Genomic DNA, 27,497 nt, shown 5'->3' on the forward strand with positions numbered 1-27,497 from the left:
CTGCCCAGATTAGCTTTTTTGGGACCTTGTCATATGCTTTCTCCAAATCTAGGAATGCCCAGTTGGACTTTCTCCTCATCTCCAGCTTCTTCTCAAGTATCTGTCTCAATGCAAACATCAGGTCAATTGTGCTGCATCCTGATCTGAATCCGAACTGTTCATCTCCCATCTTACATTCTACTACTCTGCGTATCTGTTTATCAATCACCCTCTCCAGAGCTTTCATGCAATGTGATAGGAGTTTGATGCCTCTGTATTCCCCACAGTTGTGGATGTCCTCTTTGTTCTAGTACACTGGCACAAGTATATTCTCCAGTCATCTGGATATGCCTTTCTCTCCACACTGCTATTAGTACACTCAGGAGCAAGGGTGCCTGCAGTCAGGTGCAAGGGGGTGCACTTGCACCCCCCTGGAACCGGCTGGCTGAGAAATTCATTTTATTTTAATTTAAAAAAAAAAAACAACTTATTTTTGTTTTTGTTTTTTTAAGGGCGTTTCTCTTTAAGAATGCCCTTTGCATGTCATCCAGTCGCAGAGACGCAACAGGTGTTTGCGACTTGTTTTTGTCTTCTGTGTCAGTGCGACCGATGGTTTATGTCTTCATCATTCACACACCTACCGGGAATTTGAATTCCAGAGGATGTTTGAACTGCTGAAGTGCCAGACGAATGTAAAAGTGAGAGGTAGGTGTGTGTCAATGTACCATCTTCAACAGTGCTTGTGCACTGTGTATCTTTAAAGTGTAGCTGGTGCTGTCGCCTGCTCAGTCATGTAGAAATGTTTAAAGCATTTTTGCAAGACGTGAAACTATAGTCTATAAGGTACCCAGATTTGCATTTTATACCAACTATAGGTTCATGGCTTTAGGGGAGAGAACAAAATGTAGCTAAGAATGTCTTCCATTAGTGCTGTATTCACATTGATTGGTATATCAATGTTGGTTGTATGAGGAGCATGTATTTGGTTTGTAACAGTTAACATTTAAAGGCAAATTACAATCAGCAGGTTGACTCTGCAGTACCCAAAGGTCGGTCTAATAAAATTAGCTAAAGCTTAAATGAATACCATTTTTTTCATGGTGTGAATTTCAGTAATTTGTTTAACATCCTTTTCTGTGAATAAGCACTGACTCTTGTATCATAGAGTTTAATTCCACAAGATCCATCATTACCTTTACCAGGTTATACCAGTTCAGCGTACTTTTTTTAGTTGGTATCAGTGTTTAAAAAGAAAACTTCAGCACTAATAAAATACTGAATTCAAGTACCATAGCATGGGAATTTATGCACTAAACATGCTGTGGTGCATAACAGAATGAATGATGGTGCAGATTGTTTTTATTAATGTTGCACACAGTTATTACCAAGTGTTTCATCGTATGTTTTCTGAGTCATTAGTGATTGAGTGGTGAACTTTTAAGGGGACGTATTTGGTCCAAGTTTTACAGGCACAAGACCACCCTCCATTCCCATTAATTGGTCAAGTGGTCAATTGTACACAGAAGTTAGCCTCTAGGAGGGGAGTAACTCTAGGTAATAACCTGTTTTGCTAAAGTTTTTGAATAAAATTCCATGAGTTACTTTACTGGTTGTAGATGAGCACGTGGGCTGCATTTATCCTTGGATTGAAATTATAAAGCCTTTTACTGTGTAATGGATTATTAGTAGCTTTACTTTAAATACTTTTATTTAAATGAAAGAGGATCTGCCAGTCTGTGATGAAGTCTCAAGAACTTAAAGCTTAATCTCACCCTCTCTTGCCTTATTTTTTATTTTTCCCTTTGCAGATTTAATTCTGACATAAATGAAACTGTTAGTTCTTGTCATCACACTTTTCTAGTGACTTGAGAAAAGTGTCCCATGTTAGTAGACTGATGCTGACTAATTGTGTGCGTACTTGAAGTCAGAATTTTTATACAGTCCCTTGTTGGAAGGTCTTATTTTATTATTTTTACTTTGTTTGCTAGTATCTGATATCTAACCTTTGTGCGGGAAGAATTTCCTTGTGTTGGACCTTTTTGTCCAAGACTGCTGCAGTGTTTGTTTTACTGTGTATGGGAAGAATGAAGTTAAGACAGTTAAGACCTGGGAGAAGGATGGTATCTAATTCCTTAATTTAGGATTCATAACTGCATACATGCTTTTGTGTCTTTCGACTTTTCCAAGTTAGGGGTCGCCACAGCGGAACTCCGGTCTGCTAATGATTGGCAGTTGATTTTTACGTACCGGCTTGCCAGGCCTGATGCACAACCTTCAAGGAAGGTACGCCAATTCATGCATGTCTCCATGCAGAAGACGCTCTAGCTGAGAATCGAACCGGACAGTTTCTTACTGTGAGGCGACAACACTACCGCAGCACCACCACCGCGGAACTGTATACATGCTATTAATATCCATTAATTATCGATGTATATTTTAGTTTATTCTCTGAATATATTTGACTTGTTTCATTTTGACAAAAAATGTACAGGCATGAATTTGATTAATCAACATTTAAATCAGTGTTGCGGTATCATAAGCTATAGGGGTTATTCCTTACCTAGGATATATCCATCAACCACATTTAAGAGGGTCACAGCTTTCTTGCTGACAGTGCTTTCTATCTGTGTGGCGTTGTTAAACTGATTGTTGGCTAACCATCTTTTCAAGGCTCTGAAGATAATTCTTCTAATGGGAAATAACTTTATTTATGTCATTTTGCCATGAAATGTTTTTTGTGGGAATTTGATTAATTTTAAGCTACAAAATGATTTTTGTGGGACTGTCATGTTACTGAAGGGATTTTTACTTGTGTAATGCTTGTGTGGAGGGAAAAGGCTGTGTAAAAATATTTTTATTGATGTAATCTATCTGTGTGTAGTGTGTGTGTGTGTGTGTGTGTGTGTGTGTGTGTGTGTGGGCGGGCAGGATTTCTCTCTTCTAGGACTGTCAAGAGTTTTACTGCAGAACCTTGATGTTCCTCCCCAAGGGTTTACTGACTCAGTCAGGTTTTGCAGTCTCCTTGTTTGACTTCTTTCCCATATTGAACACTAAACAATTGTCTGTCTCTGTGGTTCTTGCTACTCCTGTCTGTAAGAAGAAGAAAGTTAAGTCCTTGGGTGTCTGTCTCCATCACTGCATCAGTCATTGGTGAGTGACTCTTTTGTGGCCAAAGCTGTTTCCTTGGATCATCCATCTTTTGCCTTCTGGTTCCTCTAGGTGCAGCTCTTCAGGAAGCCATTAATGACTGGGAGATTGACATATTCCCTGCAGCTATAGGGTTGATTCACTGGGCAAGGAAAAACACTTTGGTTGACCTTCCAGGTATGAGTGATTGAAGGTATACTGCTTAGCTGGGGTAAGGTACCTGATTTCCAGGCTAGTGCTCCTGTCATGAGTCAGTCCCGTTCCAGGGATTTTCCTAGGAAGAAAAAGCAGAAACTTAAAAATGTCTCTTCTCCTCTGTCTGTTGTTGAGTCAGGTCTACTAATAGCACCATTTAAAAGAGGGAAAAACTTGGCTAGGCTTGTAAGGGCCTCAGGGCCATTAGCCTAGTAACCTCTTATGATCATGTGAAGCTTGGTTGTAAGCAGTCTGCTGTCTAAAGACTGTGAAGATGCAGCCTGCACTTACAGACATTCAGTTGACCTAGAGAGAGCGAGAGAGAGTTTTTCTTTTCTTTTTTTTTTCTTTTACAGACAATATGGCTCCTTGTTTGCATATATGCCCTCAAAATCTTGCATGTTAAAGGTCAAAATAAACAAGTGATATAAATCCTTGGAAGTATGACAGTATTTATGAAGTAATGTATGTATTGTGCTATTTTCTTTTCTTAAAAATGTTTATCAGTTGTGGAAAACTTTCATACCTCACAATTCAGATTTTTGTCTCATATTTTCAGTTTGTTTCTCATAAAATTGTGTTTTTTTGGCAAATCATTGACGACTGAAGTCAGAAAATAATGGCAGGCATTTGAGTTTGACTTCATATCGTCAGACAATGCATACTAATGCAAACATTGTTGTTCTATGCACTTTCTAAGGAGGTCAGGGGATGTATGTGTGTGTCATACCTGTCAACTGTACAGATTTCCACAGAATGTCCAGACTTTTGCCTTATATTTTTGGTCTGTTCCTCAAAAAATTCAGTTTTTTTTTTTTTGACAAATCACTGGGATGAGCTAAGGATTAAAGTTACTAAATAATGACATGTATTTGATTTTCAGAATTTATATCCTGTAGAAAATTAATTCTAACACAAATCCTGTTATTCAAGCAACTTTCTAAATTTGGCCCTAGTTTTGGGCCTTTGTCCACAACATTATAACAGGCTTTGTCCAGATTTCTTTGCTAAGAGATTGAGAGGTACTGTGTGAGTGTGTGCGCGTGTGTGTGTTATATATTTAATATAAGAGGGAGGTAGCATACCCCTCAGCTGTCCAGTTTTTTTCAGAATGTCCAGATTTTTGCCCCATATTCCTCCTGAGCTTTTCTCCCCGGGCCTCCACTGAAAAAGGGATTTTGCACAGATGGATTATCCTGGTTAGCAAATGCCAAATAAATAAATAAAAAGGATTGAAGTTGCTAAATAATAACAGACATTTGAGTTTTAGATGTCATATCCTTTAGAAAAATGCACACTAACACAAATCCTGTTATTCTACAATTATTACGTTCATGAGAACAATATTTATAATCCGTCCCTATTTATTTTAGGCTTTGCCCAGATTTCTTGCACTAAGAGGTTGAGGTGTGCATTTGTGAGAGTGAAATGCCCTATTTAGATTTAGCAGGAGGAATTTATTTTCACGTACATTTTCAAGGAACTGTGAGCTTCAAGGGAAGAGATGTTTACTGCTGTTCATGCTAAGTCTGCTTAAAATGTGCAACTGTTTTGTTTAGCAAATGGCATCACTATTGTGGTATAGCATTTTAAAGCAGTGTTAGTAGCACAGCAGTTAGTATACTTGCATATTGATGTAGAGGGCAGTAGGTTCTACTCCCACAGCATATAGATTTGTATTTTAAGAGGGTGGGGTGCTGCAGTCCTGAATATGTTCTCCTTTGGGTGAGATGCCTAGTAACTATGAACCTGTTTTTCAGCTTGACACCCATTCCCTATTGCAATATACTAGCTTACCATGTTTTTAATGTAACATAGGCAATTTATTCTTTAAGGGCAGCAGGCAATGAATTTGTAGATGAAACATTGAAATATAAAGCTGTTTTCTAGCAACAACCTCTTCATTAGTTTCAGATCTCTTTAATGAGGAATTATTCAGATTACTTACTTCTGCAGACATTGTGCATATTGACTGATATTGGTGGATTGTATGACATATGTTTGAGTGGCCCTTTATGGTTGAAATGTTCTGAATTGGGCAGGTTGTCGTCATTGGTTCATATGATTTGTTTCATTGCTTAAAGGAAAAATGTTCAGAACTATAAATTTAAAACACACTCTTAACAAGTGGTGCTGTATTATACAAGGGACATAATTCAATTATTATATAGTATAATTAATAGTCAGGAAGGTGAATCAAAGAACTTTTGCATGGTTCTAAAAATGTGTGCAAGGAGCATATGATTTGAAAACAGCCCAAAGGTAAACTTACCCTGCCACTGGCCAGGTGCATTTTCTTTGAATGTGGGTTTCAATGATGTTTCAGTGAATGTGGGTTTCAAAGGAAGAGAAGTTTTAATGCCAAGTCTATTTTCATTGTAAGACTATTGCTTTGTTTAGGTTTAGTAAATGTCTATCAGTGTTTGTGCTATAAAATTTTAAATACAAGTTGTAAATGAAATCCAAATATCTGTAATCATTGTAGAAGTAAAGCATAAAACAGTATGCACACTAATTTGAACAGTGTCTATGACAACTGGGGAGAAATATCCAAGTAATGGGACACTGGAATGGCTGCGGGGGGCGGCTGCGTGGGCGGAGGGGGGTGGGGCTATGTGGGCAGGGCTCTGGGTTTGCACCCCCCTGAAAACAATCCTGTGGGCTCCCTTGCTCAGGAGCCATTTCTCCCCTATCTCACCCAGAATCTTTATCATATCTGCTGTGACCTCCTCTGAGCCGGCTGCTTTCCCTGACCTCATCTTCCTTAGTGCTATTCTTATGTCTTGTAGGGTGGGTTCCTCTTCTTCTCTCATCATAGGCTGTTTCTGGGGCAGTACAGCTTCTGTGGGGTTTTCTTCATTCAGAAGCTGCTGGACATACTCCTTCCATCTGCCTTTGATGTCTTCTGGGCTGGTGAGTAGGTTATTGCTGGCATCCCTTATGAAGGGTATCTGACTATCTTCTTTATCTTTCTGTCTTTGCCTTACAACCTGATATAGTTTCTTTGTGCCCCTTACTGGGTCACTTTCCAGAAGTTGGTACAGTGCCTCCGATGCCCTATTCTTTGCTATTGCAACTTCTTTCTTAGCTTCTTTGTTTGCCAACCAGTATTCTGTCTCCCGCTTCTTCCTGCACTCCTTTTTTCTTTTGATGACTTCCTGGACTTCTGCATTCCACCACCAGCTTTCCTTATGTACCTTATTTCCATACCTGGTTCAGCCATATATCTTTTCTGTAGTCCTAACACATGCTGCTTTTAGGCGCTGCCATTCTTCTTCAACTCCACCTATTTCCTCCTCGTCTTGAGGTAGTAGAGCCCTGAGTAATTCCTTGAACTGTTGTACTTTCTCTTCAGCCCTTAGAGCTTTCCCTGACCACTGCTTGCAGCTGATGGTGGCAACTAGTAGTTTATGCTGTGGGATGACTGTTTCACTGGGGATGACTTTGCAATCATGGATTCTACCCCAGTGCCTTTTCCTTACTAGGAGGAAGTCTACTTGAGTTGCATGTTGACTGCTCTTGTATGTGATCTTGTAACTGTCTCTCTTTCTGAACCAGGACTACAATCAAGCCATTTGCCAGACAGAAGTCTAGAATGGCTTCTCCTTCTTTATTCCTGTCGCCCCACTCATGTGGACCCAAGTAGTCCTCATATCCTGTTCTGTCTGTCCTGATATGTCCTCATATCCTGTTCTGTCTGTCCCGATATGTGCATTCAAGTCACCCATTATCAACACCAATTCATGCTGTCCTGTTATCTAGTAGGTCCTGCAACTGCTGTCTGAATGGACTCTTTTCCTCACTATCACAACCCTGCTGTGGGGCATAGGCTGAGATTATGAATACTGCCCTATCATTACACTGGAGTCTGAGTGCCATGAGTCTGTCATTAATTCTGATGATATCCCTTACTGCCTTCTGAAGCCTCTCTCTCACCATAACTCCTACATCATTTCTAGACTCTGGATCCTAAGCCAAGTGGCTTTGCTGCACTGCCCTTCCATCTCATCTCCTTGATACATTCGATGTCCAGCCTTCTCCAGATCATCATGTCATCCACTTTCAAGCTGCATCCTGTCAGTGAACCTACATTAAGCTTAGCAATTCTCAGTTCATGTTTGGGAGGTTGGTTGGTTTTACTTCCAGCTTTCGCTCAACAGAACTATCCCAGGTAACCCAGGGTGGGCAATTAGACACCAGCCAGCCAGTAGCTTATTGACCCAGGGCTGCTGGGCTTTATGGCAGGCACACACTGGCCAATAGGGGAACATATACTCCTCTCACCATTAGCACGGATCCCTGGCGTGAGTCAGAGTAGGCCGGGTTCTCAACCCACTTATCACCGGTAACTACCCATGCCCATTTTTGGCGACATTATTCAACATGACCGAATCAACTAGAGCCATATTTTACACCATTGACTGGCTAGCCCTATCACAGCATGCAGTCTGTGATCCATGTTCTCCTGTCTTGAGGATACTGCGCACCACAGTAGATGCCCAAAGCGGTTGGTCTATACCACTCTTCTCCCTATAGGGCACCATGTAGAGTCTGTGCTGCTGCCCACAGCTCCATTCATTGGTGAGTTTGAGATGGAAATTTATGTGTGCAAATATATATATAGATAGATATATAAATATATATATATATATATATATATATATATATATATATATATATATACATATATACATATATATATATATATATATATATATATATATATATATATGTATATATGTATATATATATATATATATATATACACACACACACACACACACACACACACACACACACACACACACACACACACACACACACACACACACACACACACACGTAAATATGAACTTGCTGACTCTATAAAATGTATACAGCTTTGGAAATGTTATGATTTTGTGACATGCTGATTAAAATATGTGCATTCATTTAAATGCTTGGCAATGTAGAGCATGGAAATATTATTGTAGTGGCTCCCACAAACAGTAAGTTTCATAGGTTCATAGGAAGTTGCTAGGCATGCAGCTCAGGATACCACTGAGGAGCCTAGACCAGCTTCCCAATTGCCTGAAAGCACAGTTTCAGTTAAGTTCGTTGGTTAAGGTAACACAGCAGACAAATAGAGGCTGAAGTAGTCTAAACCTGCACCATGGGAAGTAACTTAACAGCTCATAGTCTTAATCCTCTCTAACTGCCAGAGTTAGCAAATCACAAGAACTTTACACGAGTGTAAAACAGAGTAGCCTGGAAGGCTAAAGTCATTAAGTTAGTTCCTTGCTGAAGACATGCTATGATGTGCCAAAAGGAAAATCTGCAAGCATGGACTCAGGGAGGCCCAGTGGAACATCACTGATGGACTGTGCTTGATTTCTGGAGGTGAGATTGAGGCCTAGTTGAAAGAAATACCGTCTGGTAGTGTACTGTTGGAAATGCTTGATTTCTGGATCAGAGAGTGATGAACTAATGAAGATACTGTTTATTGAATATTTGTGAAAGCCAAGTGCTCCAGTATTTATACATTAAATAAATGAGATTTTCTGTGTATGCCTGCCTCCATAGTATGCCTAGATCTTTAAATGTGTGACTGTGTATGTGTGTGTGTGTGAGTGTTCTTCATCCACACAGTTACATACATGCATGCACCCACTGTTTATTGAATGTTTTAAAAGCAAAATGACTCGGTATCTACACATTAAATAAAATGAGTTTCTGTGTATGCCCTGCCTCCAGAGTATGCATAGATCTTTAAATATGTGCCTTTGTAAGTGTGTGTGTGTGCGTGTCTGTGTGTGTGTGTGTGTGTGTGTGTGTGTGTGTGTGTGTGTGTGTGTGTGTGTGTGTGTGTGTGTGTGTGTGTGTGTGTGTGTGCGCGCGCACGAGTGTGCATCCACACAGCTACATACATTTTAGTTTTGTCTACAAACTGCAGTTATATATCTTCCCAGAAATACAATGCTCATTTGTTCTCTATATAACTTTAAAATGTAATGTGCATTCTGAGGACAAAATATAACACATATGTTCTTAATGTATTATCTGGTCTATACGGTGATGCTTCCTGATGTCGCCTATGAGTGACTTCATCTTTCTGTCATTTAAAAGCCAACATTTTTCTCAGAAGAGCTTGTGTAAGATGTTTGTGCCCTTAGCGGCAAAGCATGTTATATGACAAGGGAGTGCCTACCCCTGAGTTTCCCAGTTAGCCTGCAACCACTAGCAATCACACCCTCTATAAATGAAGACAAAGCAAAGAAGAAAAGGCATGTACACTGCTGATAAGTAATATAGATCTGTACAATTACTTGGATAGGCAATGGCAGAATTGATTGGTGGCCCATTTAGAACACTCCTGTTGTAGATCAACTAACACAGGAATATTGTATCAATTACATCTAATATTAGTGACTGTCCCTGATGGGTCCATGGTTGGACTTAATCCTGAGCAGTAAACTACTGGGTGGAATGAAATACAGGACTGTTTAAAGATGAAAGTTCAGGAGACTAAATCCCGAAGTACAGAGGTACACATGGAACTTTGACTTTAGGAGTCACTGATGAGATAATAATAAACAGTGAAATTCTGCATCAGTATAAAGTGGCTATGATGCAGGTGCCTGCAGTGGAGACATTTCTTTAAACAAGCAAGGCAGATTCTACCTGAGTTGAGGGAGCTTTGATGGCAGACTTTTCCAGCAGACAGCTGCCTGATGACAGATGATAGTGTTGTTGGCAATCCACTTGGAAAGTGTTTGGCAACTGTAAGCCCTTCCTCTCTGGAGGGAAAGAGTTAAGCAGTTGTTCTACCTTTCTAAAATCATGCACCTGTTCCATTTAAAACATCTGCTGGCCATGTACTTCTAGGTTTCAGAGAGCTTTCTCTTTGCACTTGCCCTATCCCAGAAAAGAAAGAAAAGGAGATGATGGAATGGTTCCAGGAAAATTCAAAAAACATTTCTGGGAGAAAATGTGGGTTCGTTCTAAGACAGACCCATTCCTTGTAAAGCAGCAAATATAGTTCCATGTAAATGAGGGCTTTAAGCCAAGAGATCCTATGAACAGAGGCAAAGGCCACCAGAAGAAGTATTTTCCGGGGAACTAACTTCAATGCCATAAAAGCAGTGGGTCTGAATAGGACAGGCACGCCTTTCAGTCAAGAAATTTAGATTACATGAAGGGAGGAAGAGGTCAGAGGAAGATGGAGATTCTGCTATCAATTACAGGCCTACCTGATCAGCAAAACTTAGCCACAATCCTGTTCTCCAAAAAGCCAAAGTAGACCATAATAACTGGAACATGCGTCTTAAGCCATGGAATAAATGAGACCCAAATTTTACTGGTGTCAGAGAAAAGACAGCATTTGACCAACTGAGAGGGCACAGAGTACAGCTTTGCCCAAACAAAGTGGATGCAAAAGCTCAACATCATCTGCAAGGCTATGAGCTGAGTTTGAATATTTCTCCAGTCACAGTGGATGTTGCTAGCTCTGGGAGAATTTCCTGTTTGCCTTGTACCTGAAATCCTGAAACCACATCATTCTTGGCTACAGTGGGAGGAATTGGTTTTGATCCTTCTCCTCTGGACTTTGTGATGAAGCATGTGGTGCATACACCACTATCTCATACCTGTCCTGCTGTCCCAAGGAGAACAGAGGGAGGGCCATATTTCCGAATATCCCACTTCCATAAACCTTAACTAGGTATTGCATCTCAATTTGCTACTCCAGAAGGAATGGAGGAGTATGTCTGCATCAGGTCCTTCACATCCTGTAGGGTATGAAACACATGCCCACTTATTTGTTTCTTTGATTGAAACAGGAGTAGCCCTAGAAAAAGCTTTGTCTCCAGTATCTTCAGGGCAAGAAAGACTGCTTGAAGCTCCAAGTGACAGAAATGAAGCTCCATATCTGGGCAAACGATGACCATTAAACAATGAGAGGGGTCAGCTGAGCTTGTCATCCTACTAGAGAAGCATCCATTGCTAGGATATGTACCACCTTTGGCTGCAGGAATCAGAGGTCCAACAGCTTGGTGGGGATGGTCCACCAATCAGGGCCAGACAGTAAGAATCTGACCCCAGGAGAAGCTCCACAAGCACATCTGGCTCTGCAGCCACTGCCACCCAACCACTGCAAAATCTGCAGTAATCAAGGGTCTTATTGGTACCATATCCAAAATGAGTAATACATCCTTGTGTGATATAGTTTTAATACAAAAGGATCTTCTAGAAGTGGTGTTAACATGACTTTTGAAGTTAGGTTTTCTCTCAAGAGTCATGCTTAGTGGTATTTCTTAATTATTCTTCAAACTGGAATAGCCTCTGAGAAGTATCCTCAAGGGCAGTCCCATACCACAGGACTGCAGCGTTTGAGCCAGCAGAGATGTTCCCCTAAAGTGACTTTGCTGGACCAGGAGTGGGTAATATTCACTAATGCCTGGCAGCCTTCCTTAGGCAGTGAGGGGGCTTCTTCTGCTCTTGCGACTGGCTAGATCTCGAAAAAGAAGAGAAGGGGTGCACAGTGAATCATAAAAGTCCTCTGCAGTGATGAAGACCTGTTTCCTCTCTAAATGATTATTTAGTAGATATTGAGATACCTAGGACAAAGACAACTACTCCTTTAAAGAGGGAATCCTGTTGTTTCTGAGGTCTGCCTTCAGAAAAGACAATCTTGGTCACACAGTACTGTGCAAGGTCAAATCTGATGTGTCCCTGAGAGCAGCATCAATATAATTATAATTATGATGGGCCATGTATAGGCTGACAGTGGAGTTCACAGAGTCTTAATAACGTCCTCCTTAAGTCTAGAATAGTGGAGGTCTGCATGTATAACATTCTATCTTCATACATATGGTAAAGAGTTTTGAACTTTCTCTGGTTGTAAAGCAGTAAAATGCTATGGTCTCTGGAACCTATGCTTTACCAATGAAATCACATGGAAATTAGTTCAAGGATGGCTGGTGTGACACTTATTATAAATTGTGTCTTCTTCTTGGGAACCACACTGTGTCATAGCACATTGCAAGCTGTTGAAATATCATCTATGTAGATGACATGGCCCATAGCCTCTCCTTATTCTTTCCCAAATGCATAGCCATGAGTTTCCATGGAGGACGGGGGCCTGAGTTCCATCCACAGAGGACCACATTAGCCACAAGGTTCTTCCAAAAGAAGGGTCATAAGGGGTAGTTAGAGGGCGGGCACCACTTGCTGTCTGATTCTCTTTCAGGGACAGTGGCTTACAGGTCTTTCGACTTTTCACAGAGTCTTACAGATGGGGACTTCCATGCTCTTCACTAGTTTCAGGTAGAAGCTTAAGGACAATCTTATGGAATGGCAGGAGTTAGACAGTCACATGCTGGGTATCAAGCAGGAAGGAACCGACACTCAGTGTACACATCATGCTCAGTAAAGAGAGGCTGCACTGGACCTGATACTGGCATTTGACCATGGGTCTATATTAGATCACTGAATGCTTAAAGCGAACGGTGAATGATCAACCCTATGTAAGCGAAAGCTTAAAATATCGAAGCAACAGAAACCCAAATTCTTTCCCAGGGAAATAATTTGGTTGTCCGTTTCTGTTGCTTCAGTATTTTCAGTGCTGTGGTGGAAAGTTACGGATCGGGTTCAGGTAAGTGTGCGATTGTGTGGATGTGAGTGTTAGTGTGGGTTAGGTGAGTTAGGGTGCGGGTTAGGTATATGTGTGATTGTGTGGACGTGAGGGTTAGATCGGGTTAGGTGAGTTAGGGTTAGGGAGAGGCTGATGTGAGTGTGTGATAGTGATGGACCTTAGAGTTAGGGTTTGGGTTAAGGTAAGTGGATAGTTAGTGGTGTGTGTATAGTTTAGTGTAGGGATAGGTGTCAGATTTTAGGTGCATGTGTGTGGATTGCTGTTTGTTTGGTGTGCTTGTGTTGTTCGTATGTGTTTTGGATCAGCAATTTTATTCCCTAGGAAAAAAATAGCTGTTCTGACAGTTCGAGATTGTAAGCTTTCACTTACATAGGGTCGATTAATCACCGTTCGCTTTTTTAAGCGTTTGGTGATCTAATATAGACCCTCTGACCATATCCCCTAAGGACACAGGTTATTACTAATGATTCAAATGTCCACTAAGTATTTGCTAGATAGCTATACTATGACTCAAATTACCCCTGCTAGTCCTAGGCTAAAAACTCTACTGGGCCTGGGGTGACCCAGTGAATGAAAATCTCATTCCCAAATTACCTTTACCCATGTCCAGGTAACTTCAGGGACTGCTTTACTGGATCAGAATGATTAACCTTCAGTTCCAGCAGACTGATCTGTGTGAAAGCCAGAGTATACCTCTTTGGGCCCTTTATCATCTGCCAAAGAGGAGAACTGAAACTTAAGGATGAGCTCAGTAACTGCAGAACTGAGAAGGTCATTTTAACAATGGACTAACTTCCAGGAAAGTTAATCAAGCATATGCTCTGAATCTTGTATTTTTTTTTTTTTTTTACAGTGCCCTGGCCGTGGCCTGCTGCTGTGCATGGGACTTACTACCAGTTTCTACATGATGAACCCTTAGCCACCACCATCCTTCTGGTAATGTGTTAGGTCAGGAGTTTCTCGCTACAATATCTGTGGACAGCAGGATTGAACCTCTTTCACTTACATCAGTGCTTTACAATGTGCTCCTTCTCAGTGCAGTACCGGTAATGCCAGGTCCAGGCACTGGCTGGTAATCTGATGACACCAGGCACACTGTAGATTTGCATTAAGTATTGGACACAGGAAGTTTTCACTGACCTTTGTAAAGATAAAGATCTAAAAAACAGTATCAAGAGAAAACAGCTGCCAGTTTCAGCAGGTAACTATGCTTATACGTCACCACATGATGTCATGATGAGCATGTCCAACATCCTCGCAGTGGAACTTCAGACAGAGTCCGAATCACAGCTGATATTAAGGGTGAACCAATTTCTAGAACCCATTAATGAGAGTTCCCAGTGTTAGAGCATCAGTTCCATTAAATAGTGAAAACATGTCTTTGCACCCCGAATAATAAATCCCACAAATATAGCAGCTGTATTTCATACTACTAATCATTATATGTAGTGTTATTATGCTCTAAAATAAATATTTATACTGCTACATTCTTGAACACATTGTATGAAAAAGTAGCACAGCAAATGACTTACGTACCTGAGTCAATACAATGTCTTGAAAACTTCATTTTACTATCTGAGCAATCTGCAAAAAAAGTGAAATCATAATAAATCTTCCACACAGTACCAGCTGTACTGTTGCCAAAAGTATTTTTGTTTTTGTCAGTGTCAAAGTTGTGTATTATCTGTACAACAAACATTTGTTACAGCTATGAATAGTCTGTAGTAATTGTGTCAGAATTTATTTCAGGAGCGCCTGCCTATCACACTGAAGTAATTAACACAGGATGAGCATTTACAAATCTTATTACCACAAGAAAACTTAACAGGAAAACCCCTAAGATGAGGTCTGAGTTTGTCACTGAAGTTATAAAAATGAGGATGTGGTTGTGGGCATTCTGTAATGGTTGTGGGTGTTGTTACCCAGAGCTAGTGGAATGTCACTGTAGTGTCTTGAGATGAATCAGTGTCATTACAGTCACCCTTTAAATGGATCAAATGCACTGCAGTACCCACAAACAACGGGTTAAAATTATCAACTGTGAGTAGAGGTACTGTAAGCAATAACAGACTAGTGTAATACAGTGAAGAGGTGGATGTGAAGAAATGCCCTGGACTATCAGCATAAACAGCATAAACAGTCAAGGTAATAAAAGCAGAAAAAAAATAATTTTCCCCTATCATCGCAATGCCAAAATGGTCGTTCCATTCGGATCTAGTCTAAATAAATACTTTTCCCAGCCATATGCTTATAAAAGGCCTCAGTCTTAAAGAGACAAGACACATCAGGGCTATAATCCCATGTGACAACTTGACAGTAGCATAAAAGGGGAACAATGCTGACATTATAGAAGATGTGTTCTGCAGCATAACAGGACAAGTAGGTTAGAGACCATACACTGCCAATGGGTTCTTAAAAATCTGGTAACAGACTGATTTTATTGGATGGATTTTTTGGTATTCATAGATCTTATTTAAATACAAGGCTTGTTTTTATATGTTTCTACACTTTAATGTAATGATGCATAAACTATTTCAAAATGTTTTTTAAATATTTAATTTTTTTTTTACTTTAAATAGATGATTTTAATATATTCTTATAACAGAATTTTTAAAGTTTGAAGTAAAGCTTTTTATATTGAACTACTTACACACGTATATATATATATATATATATATATATATATATATATACACACACATGTTGCGGTTAGGGGTCGCCACAGCGGAACTCCGGTCTGCTAATGTTTGGTAGTGGATTTTTACGTGCCGAGTTACCAGCTCTGACGCACAACCTTCAATGAAGGCACACCCATTCACGCATGCCTCCACACAGAAGACACTCCAGCTGGGAATCGAACGTGACAACGTCTTGCTGTGAGGTGACAACGCTACCGCAGCACCACTACTGCGGGTATATATATATATATATATATATATATATATATATATATATATATATATATATATATATATATATATATATTAGAGTTTACATTATAGTTATGTGATATACTTAATTGATTATTTTATTTATTATTTATTTACATATTTCCATTTGTTTACTGGGAGGTCTACTGGGCCAGGTGAGCCTGTTTTCAGTAGAGGCCTGGGGAGAAAAGCTCCAAAAACAAACAAGATGATAAAGCTACAGAATCAAAATACAGAATCAAGCAGTGATGGTACAGAAGACTACATTACAGAATAGGTGATACAGTAAAATAGATACTAGGTATACAGATGTTAGATGTTAAGTATGCAAGCTGAACAAAAAGTATGCAAGCCAAACAAAAATACAACATGGCATGGGATAATAGTGAATGTATGAACAATACAGTATTGCAGTTTTGCTGTAGACAGGGAAAGATGGACAGCAGCAGGTTAAAGATTCTGAAAGTAAGGTATAGCCTTACAGCTATTGCTATATAGACATCAATAATGAACAGAAGATATAGGAGGTAACTAATATAGCAGACTGTGTGTGGCTGGGTGGCACATGTTGGACTTAGTAAGTTGGAAGCACTGAATGTATATATGAGGAGTCTGAGCCGTTAAGTGAGACTGCATGTAAATAGCATTTTGAATGTGCAACACTTAATTCTGATGAAGTCTTTGTGACAAAAATGCTAAACTGTTTTATTCTGGTCTATTTTGGTTATTTATTCGGATATTAAAGCATTTGCAACTTTTGTTCTGGTTCACTGATTTATGCTTCCAACATTGTGTGCCTGTTACCACATTTTCTCACACCTTTTGTGGAATTGAGTTCTATTAGTGTATGGTGCCACTATTTCTACTCTGGTTCCTAAAATCTGGGCTAACTTACTTAGAGATCATACAGTGGAACCCAATGGCTCTATTATGAAGAGTAAGGAATCTTGATCTGCAACCCAAATGATACTGGATTGATGAGCAAACTAGGTGACGCAGGAGCTGATAACAGTGGGTGGGACTGAGCAGCTGATGCTGACTCCCCCATCATGGGAGGAGATGCAGGTTGGCTGACATCCCAGTGAAGGCTGGGTGTTACAGTGTGCACCAGGACAGACTGGGCCGTGATGATGACATGCACATCAAGCAGTGCACAGTGTAATAAGTGCCAGGCATGTCCAGTACTTGCATGTCAGGGCGGCCAGCATTGCAAGCAAACCCTGTAGGCTACTATGGGGCACCAGGAGTTAAGACTACTAGATAACACTTAATGGTGTGACTTCCTATCACTGGCTGGTACCTGAAGTGAAGCTACTGGGTCATCAGGTTAGGGGACAGCTGACAATTGGCAGGCAGGATAAAAATGCATAAACAAATGAGACAGGAATCCTCTCAACCTGTTAGTACAAGAAATCTAGACAAAGCTTTACATAATGGGGGGGGGGGGCAAAGCTTCAAAAATATAGACATATTTTAAATATTGATCTTATAAACTTAGAAACTTGTAAGAATAACAGTGTTTGTACTGAATGCATATTGGAGGCATTTTCTGTGGCTGTGCTCGACAGGGGCATAGGAAAATAATTTTCTTGGGTGGCGAAAGCCAGGGTACCTTTTTGGCTAGGCTTATATAGGCCCTAGGGCCAAAAGCCTAGTACTACCCACGACCTATGAAGTCTTAAACTCAAATGTATGTCATTATTTAGGGACTTCAATCTTCAGATCATCACAGTGATTTGCAAGAAAACCACAAATTTTATGAGGAACAGGCTAAAAACTTGAGGCAAAAATCTGGACAATCTGTGAAAATCTGTTCAGTTGACAGGTATGGAGGAACCAGTTCTGTTTAGACTTACAGAGATGCTCTAACTATGCAGCAATCTGGACAGTTGAAAGGTATGCAGGAACCAGTTCTCTTCAGACTTTCAGAGATGCTCTAACTATGCAGCAAAAAAAGAAGTTATGTACCTACCATAACGCTCCATATTAGTTGTCTTCTTCTCGCCTTCTTTCTTGCTGGTTGGGTTCGAAGCCAATCCTCGGCTCTGACTTGGCCATCTTCAAAAGCTCGTGAGTTGCTTACTGGCTCGAGGCCCCTCTATATCCCATGATGCCTGGCACTAGATACCCAGATCTCATTTGGTAAGTCTAACTGCAGACATAATAATAATAAGGGAATCCTATCCTAGAATGCATAGATCTTACTGGAGAGACTACTAGTCAGAAAGAAATAGCCAGAGAAGACTCAGCCAGTGAAAAATCAAGAAGAACTCTTCTCGGTCCACTAGGATAGGAGGATGGAGGGTGGGACAAAAGAAAGAAGGCGAGAAGACAACTAACATGGAACGTTATGGTAGGTACATAACTTCTTTATGTTAAGTTGTCTATCTCGCCTTCATTCTTGCTGGTTGGGACAGTGTCCCTAGCACCTAAAGCCCTGGGTGGCTCATCGGAAGAGACTCTTCAGAACAGTGGAACCAAAATCAGCTCTGCTCCTGGAAAAGTACAGTTTTGTACCTACCATAAATGTAGATGTTCGAGTGCTAATACAGCTGCAGTAATCACATATGGGTTCTCTGCTGTCAGGCGGGTCCTCGGTCGGCCGAATTCCAAAGTCTTGGTCCAGCGTCGGTTGTTGTCGCCTTCTTCCCTGACGTCAGTGCGACAGGGGTATATAAGTAACCATGTTCTCCAGTCTTTCTTGCCCCAGATGTCAGGTGCCCCCAAAAGGAAGGCAATAGATAAAATATATATATATATATATATATATATATATATATATATATATATATATATATATATAATATATACAAGCAATGCAATGTTATACCTAGAGGGGAAGGAGGGAGGGAAACCTGGACTGCAGCTGTATTAGCACTCGAACATCTACATTTATGGTAGGTACAAAACTGTACTATGTTCATCGTGCATACAGCTGCAGTAATCACATATGGGTAGAATCCCAAAGCTACGCACAGGGTGGTAGGCACTAGGTAGAACTGGGGTGAGCCAGAATGCCCTGCAACACAGCAGTAGCAAAGCCTGTTCTAGTTTTGGAATATAAAGGCAGGTGGTAGTGTCTTGTGAAGGTATGTACAGAACTCCAAGTGGCTGCCTCCAAGATATCTTTGGTAGGAACTCCTCTGAGGAAGGCTGTAGAGGTAGCTGTGGCCCTGGTGGAGTGTGGTCTGATGCCTACAGGGACAGATTTCCCATGATAGGAGTAACAAAATCGTATGCAGTGGCCTATCCATTTAGAGATTGTCTGTTTGGTAACAGACTTCCCTTGAGCTCCTACAGCATAAGACACAAAACGTTGTTGTGATTTCCTGAAAGACTTTGTTCTGTCCAAATAGTAACGTAGCTGCCTATGGATGTCTAAGGAATGTAGCAGCCTTTCTCCTTTGTTTTGAGGATTAGGGTAAAAGGTAGGTAAGTGTATGGCTTGATTTAAAGCTACCCTGGATACCACTTTAGGCATAAATGACGGGTTGGTTTGAAGGGAAACCCTGTCCTGATGGAAGATAAAAAAGGGCTGCACAGCCATGAGGGCTTGTAGTTCCAAAACCCTATGAGCTGAGGTAATGGCCAGAAGGAAAGCTGTTTTCCAGGACAAATATTGCAAATCTGTTGAGGCAGCTGGTTCAAAGGGAGGCAATGTTAATTTTTCTAGAATGTAATTAAGATCCCAGGCTGGCACTGGTTGTTTCCTTGGTGGTCTTATATTCTTAGCCCCTCTGAGGAATTGTCTTAAAAGTGGGTGAGAGAATAACTGTGGATCCGTGTTGAATTCTGCAGAAATGGCTGAGGCATGGATTTTTATGGAGGAAAATGAAAGTCCACTGTTCAGCAGCTCAGCAAGATACTGTAATACCCGAGGCAAATTCAGTTTTCTAGGGTCCTGGCCTTTTTTCTCATTCCAAGAGCAAAACTGTTTCCATTTTGCGGAGTAAGCCTTCCTAGTAGATAGCCTTCTGGCCTCCAGAATGACATCCTGAACCTCTTTGGAGAGTAGGGTCTGCTGTGGTGTTAAGGAATTTTCCATGCAGCAAGATTGAGTGTTTTCAGCCAACTGTGAAGAGTTTTGTAGCTGTGCTGAGTTAGCAGAAGAGGCATTAGAGGTAGAGGCCAGGGGATGTGTTAGGCTCCTCAGGAGTGGGTACCAGTGCTGTCTTGGCCAGTCTGGAGCAATCAGTATCATCTTCGGTCTGTCTGCTCTTGCTTTCAAGAGCACCTTGGGTAGAAGAGGCAGAGGTGGGAAAGCGTACACTGTCCATGCTGTCCAACTGAATGAAAGGGCGTCCACCCTCCAGGCCATTGGATGAAAAGTCCTTGAACAAAACTTTTCCAGTTGATGGTTCCTGTGGGAGGTGAAGAGATCTATGTCTGGCCTTCCCCATGCTTGGATTATCTTTGTAAACACCTGTGGATGCAGCTTCCATTCGTGTGGATCTGTCATATTTCTGCTTAGACTGTCTGCCAGCTTGTTTTCCAAACCTGGCAAGTTCTGTGCTTGAAGTTCCATTTGCCATTCCAGAGCCAAGTTCCAAAGTGTCATGGCTAGTCTGCACAGGGGGTATGAATGTGTTCCTCCTTGTTTGTTTATGTACCACATTACTGTGGTGTTGTCTGTTCTTATTAATAATTGTCCTGGATGCAGGAGGTCCTTGAATGCTGTAATTGCATTTATTACTGCTAGCATTTCTTTTTGATTGATGTGAAGGTGCTTTTCCTTTTGGGATCATTTGCCCTGAATGCACCTGCCTGTCATGTGTGCCCCCCAGGCGTAATCTGAGGTGTCTGTTGTGATGACTTGATTTGCTTGAATGGGAGACCTGTGTTTGACATGCTTGGGCCCACCATTGAAATTCCTTTTGCAAACATGGAATTATTGGTATTATTGTTTCCAAATTGTGGCTGTGTTGAGACCATAGGCTTTTTAGGTACCATTGAAGCTTTCTCATATGCAACTTTGCACATGGGAGTAAAAGAATGCAAGATGCCATGAAACCCAGAGCCTGCAGGATTTTCCTTGCAGTAAGCCTGGTACAATTTGCTAGTGTTTTGAAGTACTGAGTTAGTTGCCCTTGTTTTTCTGGCGTGAGATAGGCCATCTGGGTGTTTGTGTCCAAGTTGGCACCCAGGAAAGTTATTTTCTGAGATGGTATTAGCCTGGATTTCTCTTTGTTGATTGTGTATCCCAGAGAATTCAGTAACAGTGTTGCATAAGCCAGATGTTCCAGAAGAGTGTGCTTGCTGTCCGCTTGGATCAGGCAGTCATCCAAATAAGGGTAAATTTGTATCCCTTGAAGTCTGCAGTAGGCAATTACTGATGCCAGGCATTTCGTGAATACTCTGGGTGCAGTAGATAAGCCAAAGGTCAATGCAGAGAATTGATAGTGGATTGAACCTGCAAGAAATCTGAGGTATCTTCTGCAGCTTTGTCTGACTGGGACATGCAGGTATGCCTCCTTGAGGTCCAATGTTACCAGCCAAAACTCCTTGCCCAGCATGGGAAGAAGCTGCTGTAATGTGAGCATCTTGGATTTTGGTACGAGTAGAAATGTATTTAGGATGGATAAGTCCAAAATGGGTCTCCAGTCGGTTCCTTTTCTTGGTACCACGAAAAGTCTGGAATAAAAACCTTGGCCTTGTTCATGAGTCGGAACCTCTTGAATGGCTTTCATGTCCATGAGTTTTGTAATTTGTATTTGTGCCTCTGCCCTTTGATTGTGTGGCAGGTTTGGCATGCCTCTCATTTTTGGAAGAGTGTGAAAATGAAATCTGTAGCCTCTGTTTATTATGTCCAGGATCCATTTGTCTGTTGTGATAATATGCCAATTTCCTGAAAATAGTGCCAGCTTTCCTCCCAAGGGAGCTGCCAGCTGAGATTTGCTTGGCATGAAAAGGGGGGAGTCATTGGGTTTGCTTTCTGTATTGTTGTGCACTGTCTTCACCACCTCTTGGTGCTTGAGTTGGCCATTGCCTGCCTCTATATGATCCTTGAGATTGCCCTCCGCCCCTTGAGCACCTGTATCTGCCTCTTTGGGGTTTGTCTGTGGCTGGAAAGGACCAGTTTTTTGTAGGCCAGTTTCTACTAAAACGAGGTGGCTGTACCTGTAGAAAAGCCTTGACAGTTTGCATAGATTTAGCTTTTTCTTCCATTTTCCGTAGTATCTCCTCAGCATTAGTACCAAATAGCACATCCTTTTGTAAAGGAGCATCTAGTAGTCTAGCTTTAACATGATCAGGCAAGCTTTGTTCTCTAAGCCAGGCATGTCTACAAATGACTGCTCCTGTAGCAGCGGCTCTACTAGAGGCCTCTAAGGCAACATAACCACATTGTAAGGTGTGTTTACCCACTTGTTCTGCACTATGTATCATATCCTGCAATTCCTTCAAATCTGGTTGTTCAGGTTGAGATATCTTGTTCCTTAATTGAGATAACAGAAACTGCTGATATTTAAACATATGGAACTGACAATTTAAGCCCCTCATGGCTAGGGTGGTCGAGGTGTATACCTTTTTCCCCCACCTTTCTAAGGATCTAGATTCCCTTTCGGAAGGTAGTGGGTTCTTAGCAGTAGAGGCCTTCATTCCCTTGGGGCCTTGAGAAATGGTCTCAGGGTCAGCATTATGGCTTTTGAAAAGAAATTGGTGAGAGTTAGGGACTCTGTAATACCTATCAGGTTTGACTGGTGCAGGAGGCAGGGAATCCGGATTGAGACAAGCCTCCGAGTAAACATTATCAAGTATGTCCAGGACAGGAGGAATAGCCAGAGGTCTGTGTTGAGGTAACAAAAGAAATTCCCTAAGCCTTTTCTTGGAATCAGAAAAGTCTTGGCCTTCCCAATGGAAGTGCTTCCTCAAGGTGTGCAAAGTTTCCCCAAAAGAAAAATCCTCTGGGGGAGATACAGAAGGACTGGACTGTTCTGCATCAGAATCTTCATAAGGGGAGTACGAGTGTTCCTCCACATCAGAATGTTCTGAGAAAATGGAGCCCTGTTCAGAAGAGGGAGAGTCTTCCTCCACTCTGGGTCTCTTGTCTGGAGGGTTGGGAACCCCTGATATAGGAAATTAAATCCTCAGCCATTTTAAGCATCTGCTTTTTAGGCATGGGGCCTGGGGATGGGCCCTGTGCAACAGGCCTCTTGGGATGCATGGCTGATTTGGACTTAGTGAAGGCCTTAATGGAAAAGGAAGAAGAGGGTCTAAATACACCCTGGGTGGAAGTGGACCTGTCCACATTAGGAGGCTCAACACTCACAGTGGTTTCGGTGGTTGTAGTCTGAGTTAGGGCCGAGGTACCAGCGGTCTCGGGTACAGAAGACACCGCCAATGAATGCATAGGCGTCTCGCTGAGAACCGGACCACGTGCAGCCGGTTTTGGCGTGGTGTCGGTGGAGACTGCGGACCTTGCATGTCAGTCCTTGTCCTTTCGTTTTTTGGACAAAACGGTAGTCGGAGTATCCGACGACATTTTATAATCAAAGGCTTTACCAAAATAATGTTGGGCGAACTCCACCCGATGCTTAATAGTGCGTTTATTGAAAGTAGCACAAAAGCGACAGCCCGAGACGTCATGGTCTGGGCCTAAACAAGGTATGCAGAGGGAATGGAAATCCTTATGCGGTATTTGCTTCCCACAAGAAATACAGTTTTTTGTAAATTCAGGAGCTGGCCGACCGGCACTTGCAAACTGCTTCTGCTTCCGGCACTGCGTGGCAAAAAAGACTGGAGAACATGGCGTTGGCTGTTACTTATATACCCCTGTCGCACTGACGTCAGGGAAGAAGGTGACAACAACCAACGCCGGACCAAGACTTTGGAATTCGGCTGACCGAGGACCCGCCTGACGGCAGAGAACCCATATGTGATTACTGCAGCTGTATGCATGATGAACATCCAAATCCAACTTGTAATGCGAAATAAAGGTATGTGGGTTGGCCCATGTAGCCGCAGCACAAACAGATTCCATGGGCAACCTATCCTGAAAAGCCACCGAAGTAGCTAAAGCTCTGGTGGAGTCACCTTTTGGTTTGACTGGTAATTTTTTATTCCTGAGTTGATATATGAATGTGATGATAGAAGTCAACCACCTGGATAAGGTTACCTTGGAGACCGGAAGACCTTGTTTACCTACTGCATAGAACAGGAAAAGTTGATCTGATTTTCTAATGTCTTTGGTTCTATGCAAATAAAAGCATAGTTGCCTGTGAACATCTAACTGATGCAACTAATATTCCACCCTGTTGGAGTGGTTCGGGAAAAAGACAGGAAGGTCTATGGATTGATTCAAGTTACTCTCTGAAGAGACCTTAGGAAGGAAGGAAGGAAGGAAGGATTAGTCCTAACAGCAACCCTGTCATTGTGGAACACGAGGTATGGGGGACGGATAGAAAGAGCCTGTAGTTCCAAAACTCTTCTGGCTGAAGTAATAGTTACCAGAAAAAGGGTTTTCCAAGACAAGAACTTCAATGAACAAGAAACTGCAGGTTCGAAAGGGAGCAAAATTAAAGAAGCTAAAATCAAATTTAGATCCCAAGGTGGTGGAGGATCTCTCACTGAGGGCCTGAGCAGAGAGGTTCCTTTGAGAAAGGCTTTACACAGCTTATGGGACATGATATTGTTTTCCGACAGTCCAATGTGAAAATTTGAAATTGCAGCTAACTGAACACTAATTGTAGCGGAAGCAGACCCAACATGGAAGAGCTCCGCAAGAAATTCCAAAATGTAGTGTACAGGGGCTGAAAAGGGGTCTATACTTTTTGCCTCTGCCCAGGAAGAAAAACGTTTCCACTTACTAGCATAAGTTTTTCTGGTTGTAGACTTGTGTGATGACAAAAGGATTTCACGCACAGAGGGGGAGATATCTGGGAGCCTGGCTAAGGTTGGAAGTGGAGCAACCAAGCCATGAGCTGGAGAGAGTGTAGGGATTGGTGCAGCCTGCCTGATTGATGAATCAGGAGGTCTGGAACTAGGTCCAGAATCCAAGGCTGCTCAAGAAGATGGTGATGCAGGAATGGGAACCATATATGTCGAGGCCAGTAAGGAGCAATGAGGATCATTTTGCAACCCAAAACGGTAGCTTTCTGAATTAGCTTCGGGATGAGGGGAAAGGGTGGGAATGCATAAAGAAGTCCCTGAGGCCAATCGTGGACTAGAGCGTCTCTGGGGGAATGTCCGGGAAGTGGAAGGAGAGAGAAGAAATTGCTGCACTTGCTGTTGAAGGGAGTTGCAAACAGGTCACAGCAAGGATGGCCCCATTTGCGGAAGATTTGGTCCGCAACTACCTGGTTCAGAGACCACTCATGAGGCATGAGAATTGCTCTGCTCAGTCTGTCTGCTATGACGTTGGACCTCCCAGGGATGTGCATTGCCATCAGAAACCTTTGGGAAGAGATCGCCCACTGTCAGAGTCTGAGTGCTTCTCGACATAGGGGGTAGGACCTGTTTACGCCCTGCTTGTTGATGTACCACACTACAGACATACTGTCCATTTGAATTGCAATAGTCCCGGTAGGAAGCGAGTCCTGAAGAGCCTGCAATGCTAAGAGCATGGCTCTCATCTCCAAGACATTTATGTGCAGATGATACTCGTGAGGTTGACAGGTGCCTTGGACTGTTCTGCCCTGATAATGCCCCCCCACCCGATCAGGGAGGCGTCCGTGGTCACCGTAGCCACTGGAGGGGGGCGAACAAATGGTCTGCCATGGAGCACTGATGCGGAGAACATCCACCACGCAAGGTGCTTCTTGCATGCTTGTGTGATCATAATCATGTAAGACATGGGAAGTTGCTGGAAGGACCATTGGGAGAAAAGAAGCCACTGGAGAATCCTCATGTGAAAACGAGCTAGAGGGACAAGTACGATCGCTGCTGCCATGAGACCCAGAGTTTGAAGGACAAACCTGGCTTGAATTCTTTTGCATGCTAATAAAACCTTGACATGCTGACGAATCACTAACACCCTGTCTGGTGGGAGGCTCGCTAACATGTCTTTGGTATTTAAATTTGCGCCTATAAAGGTGATAGACTGACAGGGCGACAATACAGACTTTTTGAAATTTATTGTGATACCTAGCCTGGAGCAAGTGTTGGTAGTACAGTCTCTGGCTCGCAGAAGGTGATGTCTGGTGGTAGCAGTGAGGAGCCAGTCGTTGAGATATGGAAACACCTGGAATCCTTGCCATCTCAGGTGAGTGGTAACTACTGCCATACATTTGGTAAACACCCTGGGGGCTGTGGTGAGACCAAAGGGCAGAGCTCTGAACTGATAATGGCTGGCTCCCAGCTGGAAGCGAAGGAATCTTCTGGAGCGTCTGTCCATTTTGATGTGGTAGTATGCATCCTGAAGATCTATGGAGCACATCCAATTGTCCTGACCCAGGAAGGGTAAAATGGATGGAAGCATGACCATCCGGAACTTCGTTCTTTGTACAGACTTGTTTAGTCTGCTGAGATCCAAAATGTGTCTCCAGTCCCCTGTCTTTTTTGGTACCAAAAAGAACCTTGAGTAAATTCCGGATCCTTGTTGGTCTGCTGGGACTTGCTGGATGGCCCTTTTTCTTAGCAGTTTTGAGACTTCTTGCACTGCTTGGTCCCTTAGATTGGGTGGAACGTCTGGAAGGGACTTGTTTGACCTCAAGGGGGTGCGAACAAAGGGAATTCTGTAGCCTCCGGATATGACGGACTGTACCCATTTGTCTTGTGTTATGTCTTGCCAGGCTCTTGGGTACAGAGATAATCTTCCCCCGACTGCCTCCAGAGGTGGGCAGCCGGGCAACCCTTCAGGGATGCTGGAAGGGCTTCTCAGAGAAAGATTCTCTGCTGCCCTGATTTTGCGGACCCCCTCTGCCACGAGGGCGGTGTCTGTTATTGTTCCCTCCTCTGCCCCTGGATGGGAACTCACCACGTGTGTCCGGCAAGGCTCCCTGGGATTTCCGGAACCACATCTTCCCACTCTTCTGACCCTTAGGATATGGTCTGGAAGGAGTGGAAAAACGGACTCCTACGGCAGAGAGAGTCTTGCCTTCCTGCTCACACCTGGTAAGGGTATCTTTCACCTGTGATCCGAAAAGAGAGGAACCATCAAAGGGGGTGCTGGTGAAAGATGCTTTGAAAGGTTCCGCAAAGTTACATAGCTGCATCCAAGCATGCCTCCTTAGGGCCACGCTTGTGCCTGCGGCTTTACTTGCACCATCAGCTGCATATAAAATGAGCCTCATGGAGGAGTTTACCACTGAATTAAGAGACACCAGCTGGGAGGCTGCCTTAGCCTGGTCACCCTCAGCTGATGGATCTTGGAGGGTATCTCCAAGCTCTTTCAGGAGATCCCTCTGAAGATGGGTAAAGTGGCACAGGTAATTCAGGGACCACATGGAAAAGGTCGCTGAAGAGAACATCTGCTTCCCATATCTGTCCTTCATCCTAGACTCCTTGTTAGGGGGATGGACAGATGAAGAAGTTTCAGCCAACTCCTTCTTTGTGGCTGCTGCTACCACCATGGCATCAATGGGGACACCTTTGGTCAAGAACTGTTTGTCCTGCGATTCAGTAATGAATTTGGCAGGTCTTCTAGGGGTCGGTTCCACTGTATCTGGAGCCATCCATGC

The 27,497-nt window shown here is 42.4% G+C and overlaps 1 protein-coding gene across 2 annotated transcripts in view; it reads right to left on the reverse strand.

Moving 5' to 3' along the window:
• Positions 1 to 27,497, reverse strand: part of IL17RB (interleukin 17 receptor B) — a 287,120-nt gene that overhangs the window by 149,423 nt on the left and 110,200 nt on the right. The window contains exon 6 of one of the 2 annotated variants that reach the window (XM_044077615.1): positions 14,489 to 14,536. The exons of the other annotated variant lie outside the window; for it this stretch is intronic. Coding sequence (XP_043933550.1) covers positions 14,489 to 14,536 — 48 coding nt within the window. The remainder of the gene's footprint in view (positions 1 to 14,488; positions 14,537 to 27,497) is intronic. 2 annotated transcript variants of the gene reach the window in all.

The sequence above is a fragment of the Protopterus annectens genome, chromosome 7.part0 (assembly GCF_019279795.1).
Source record: "Protopterus annectens isolate FY-2018-M chromosome 7.part0, PAN1.0, whole genome shotgun sequence".
NCBI lineage: Eukaryota > Metazoa > Chordata > Ceratodontiformes > Protopteridae > Protopterus > Protopterus annectens.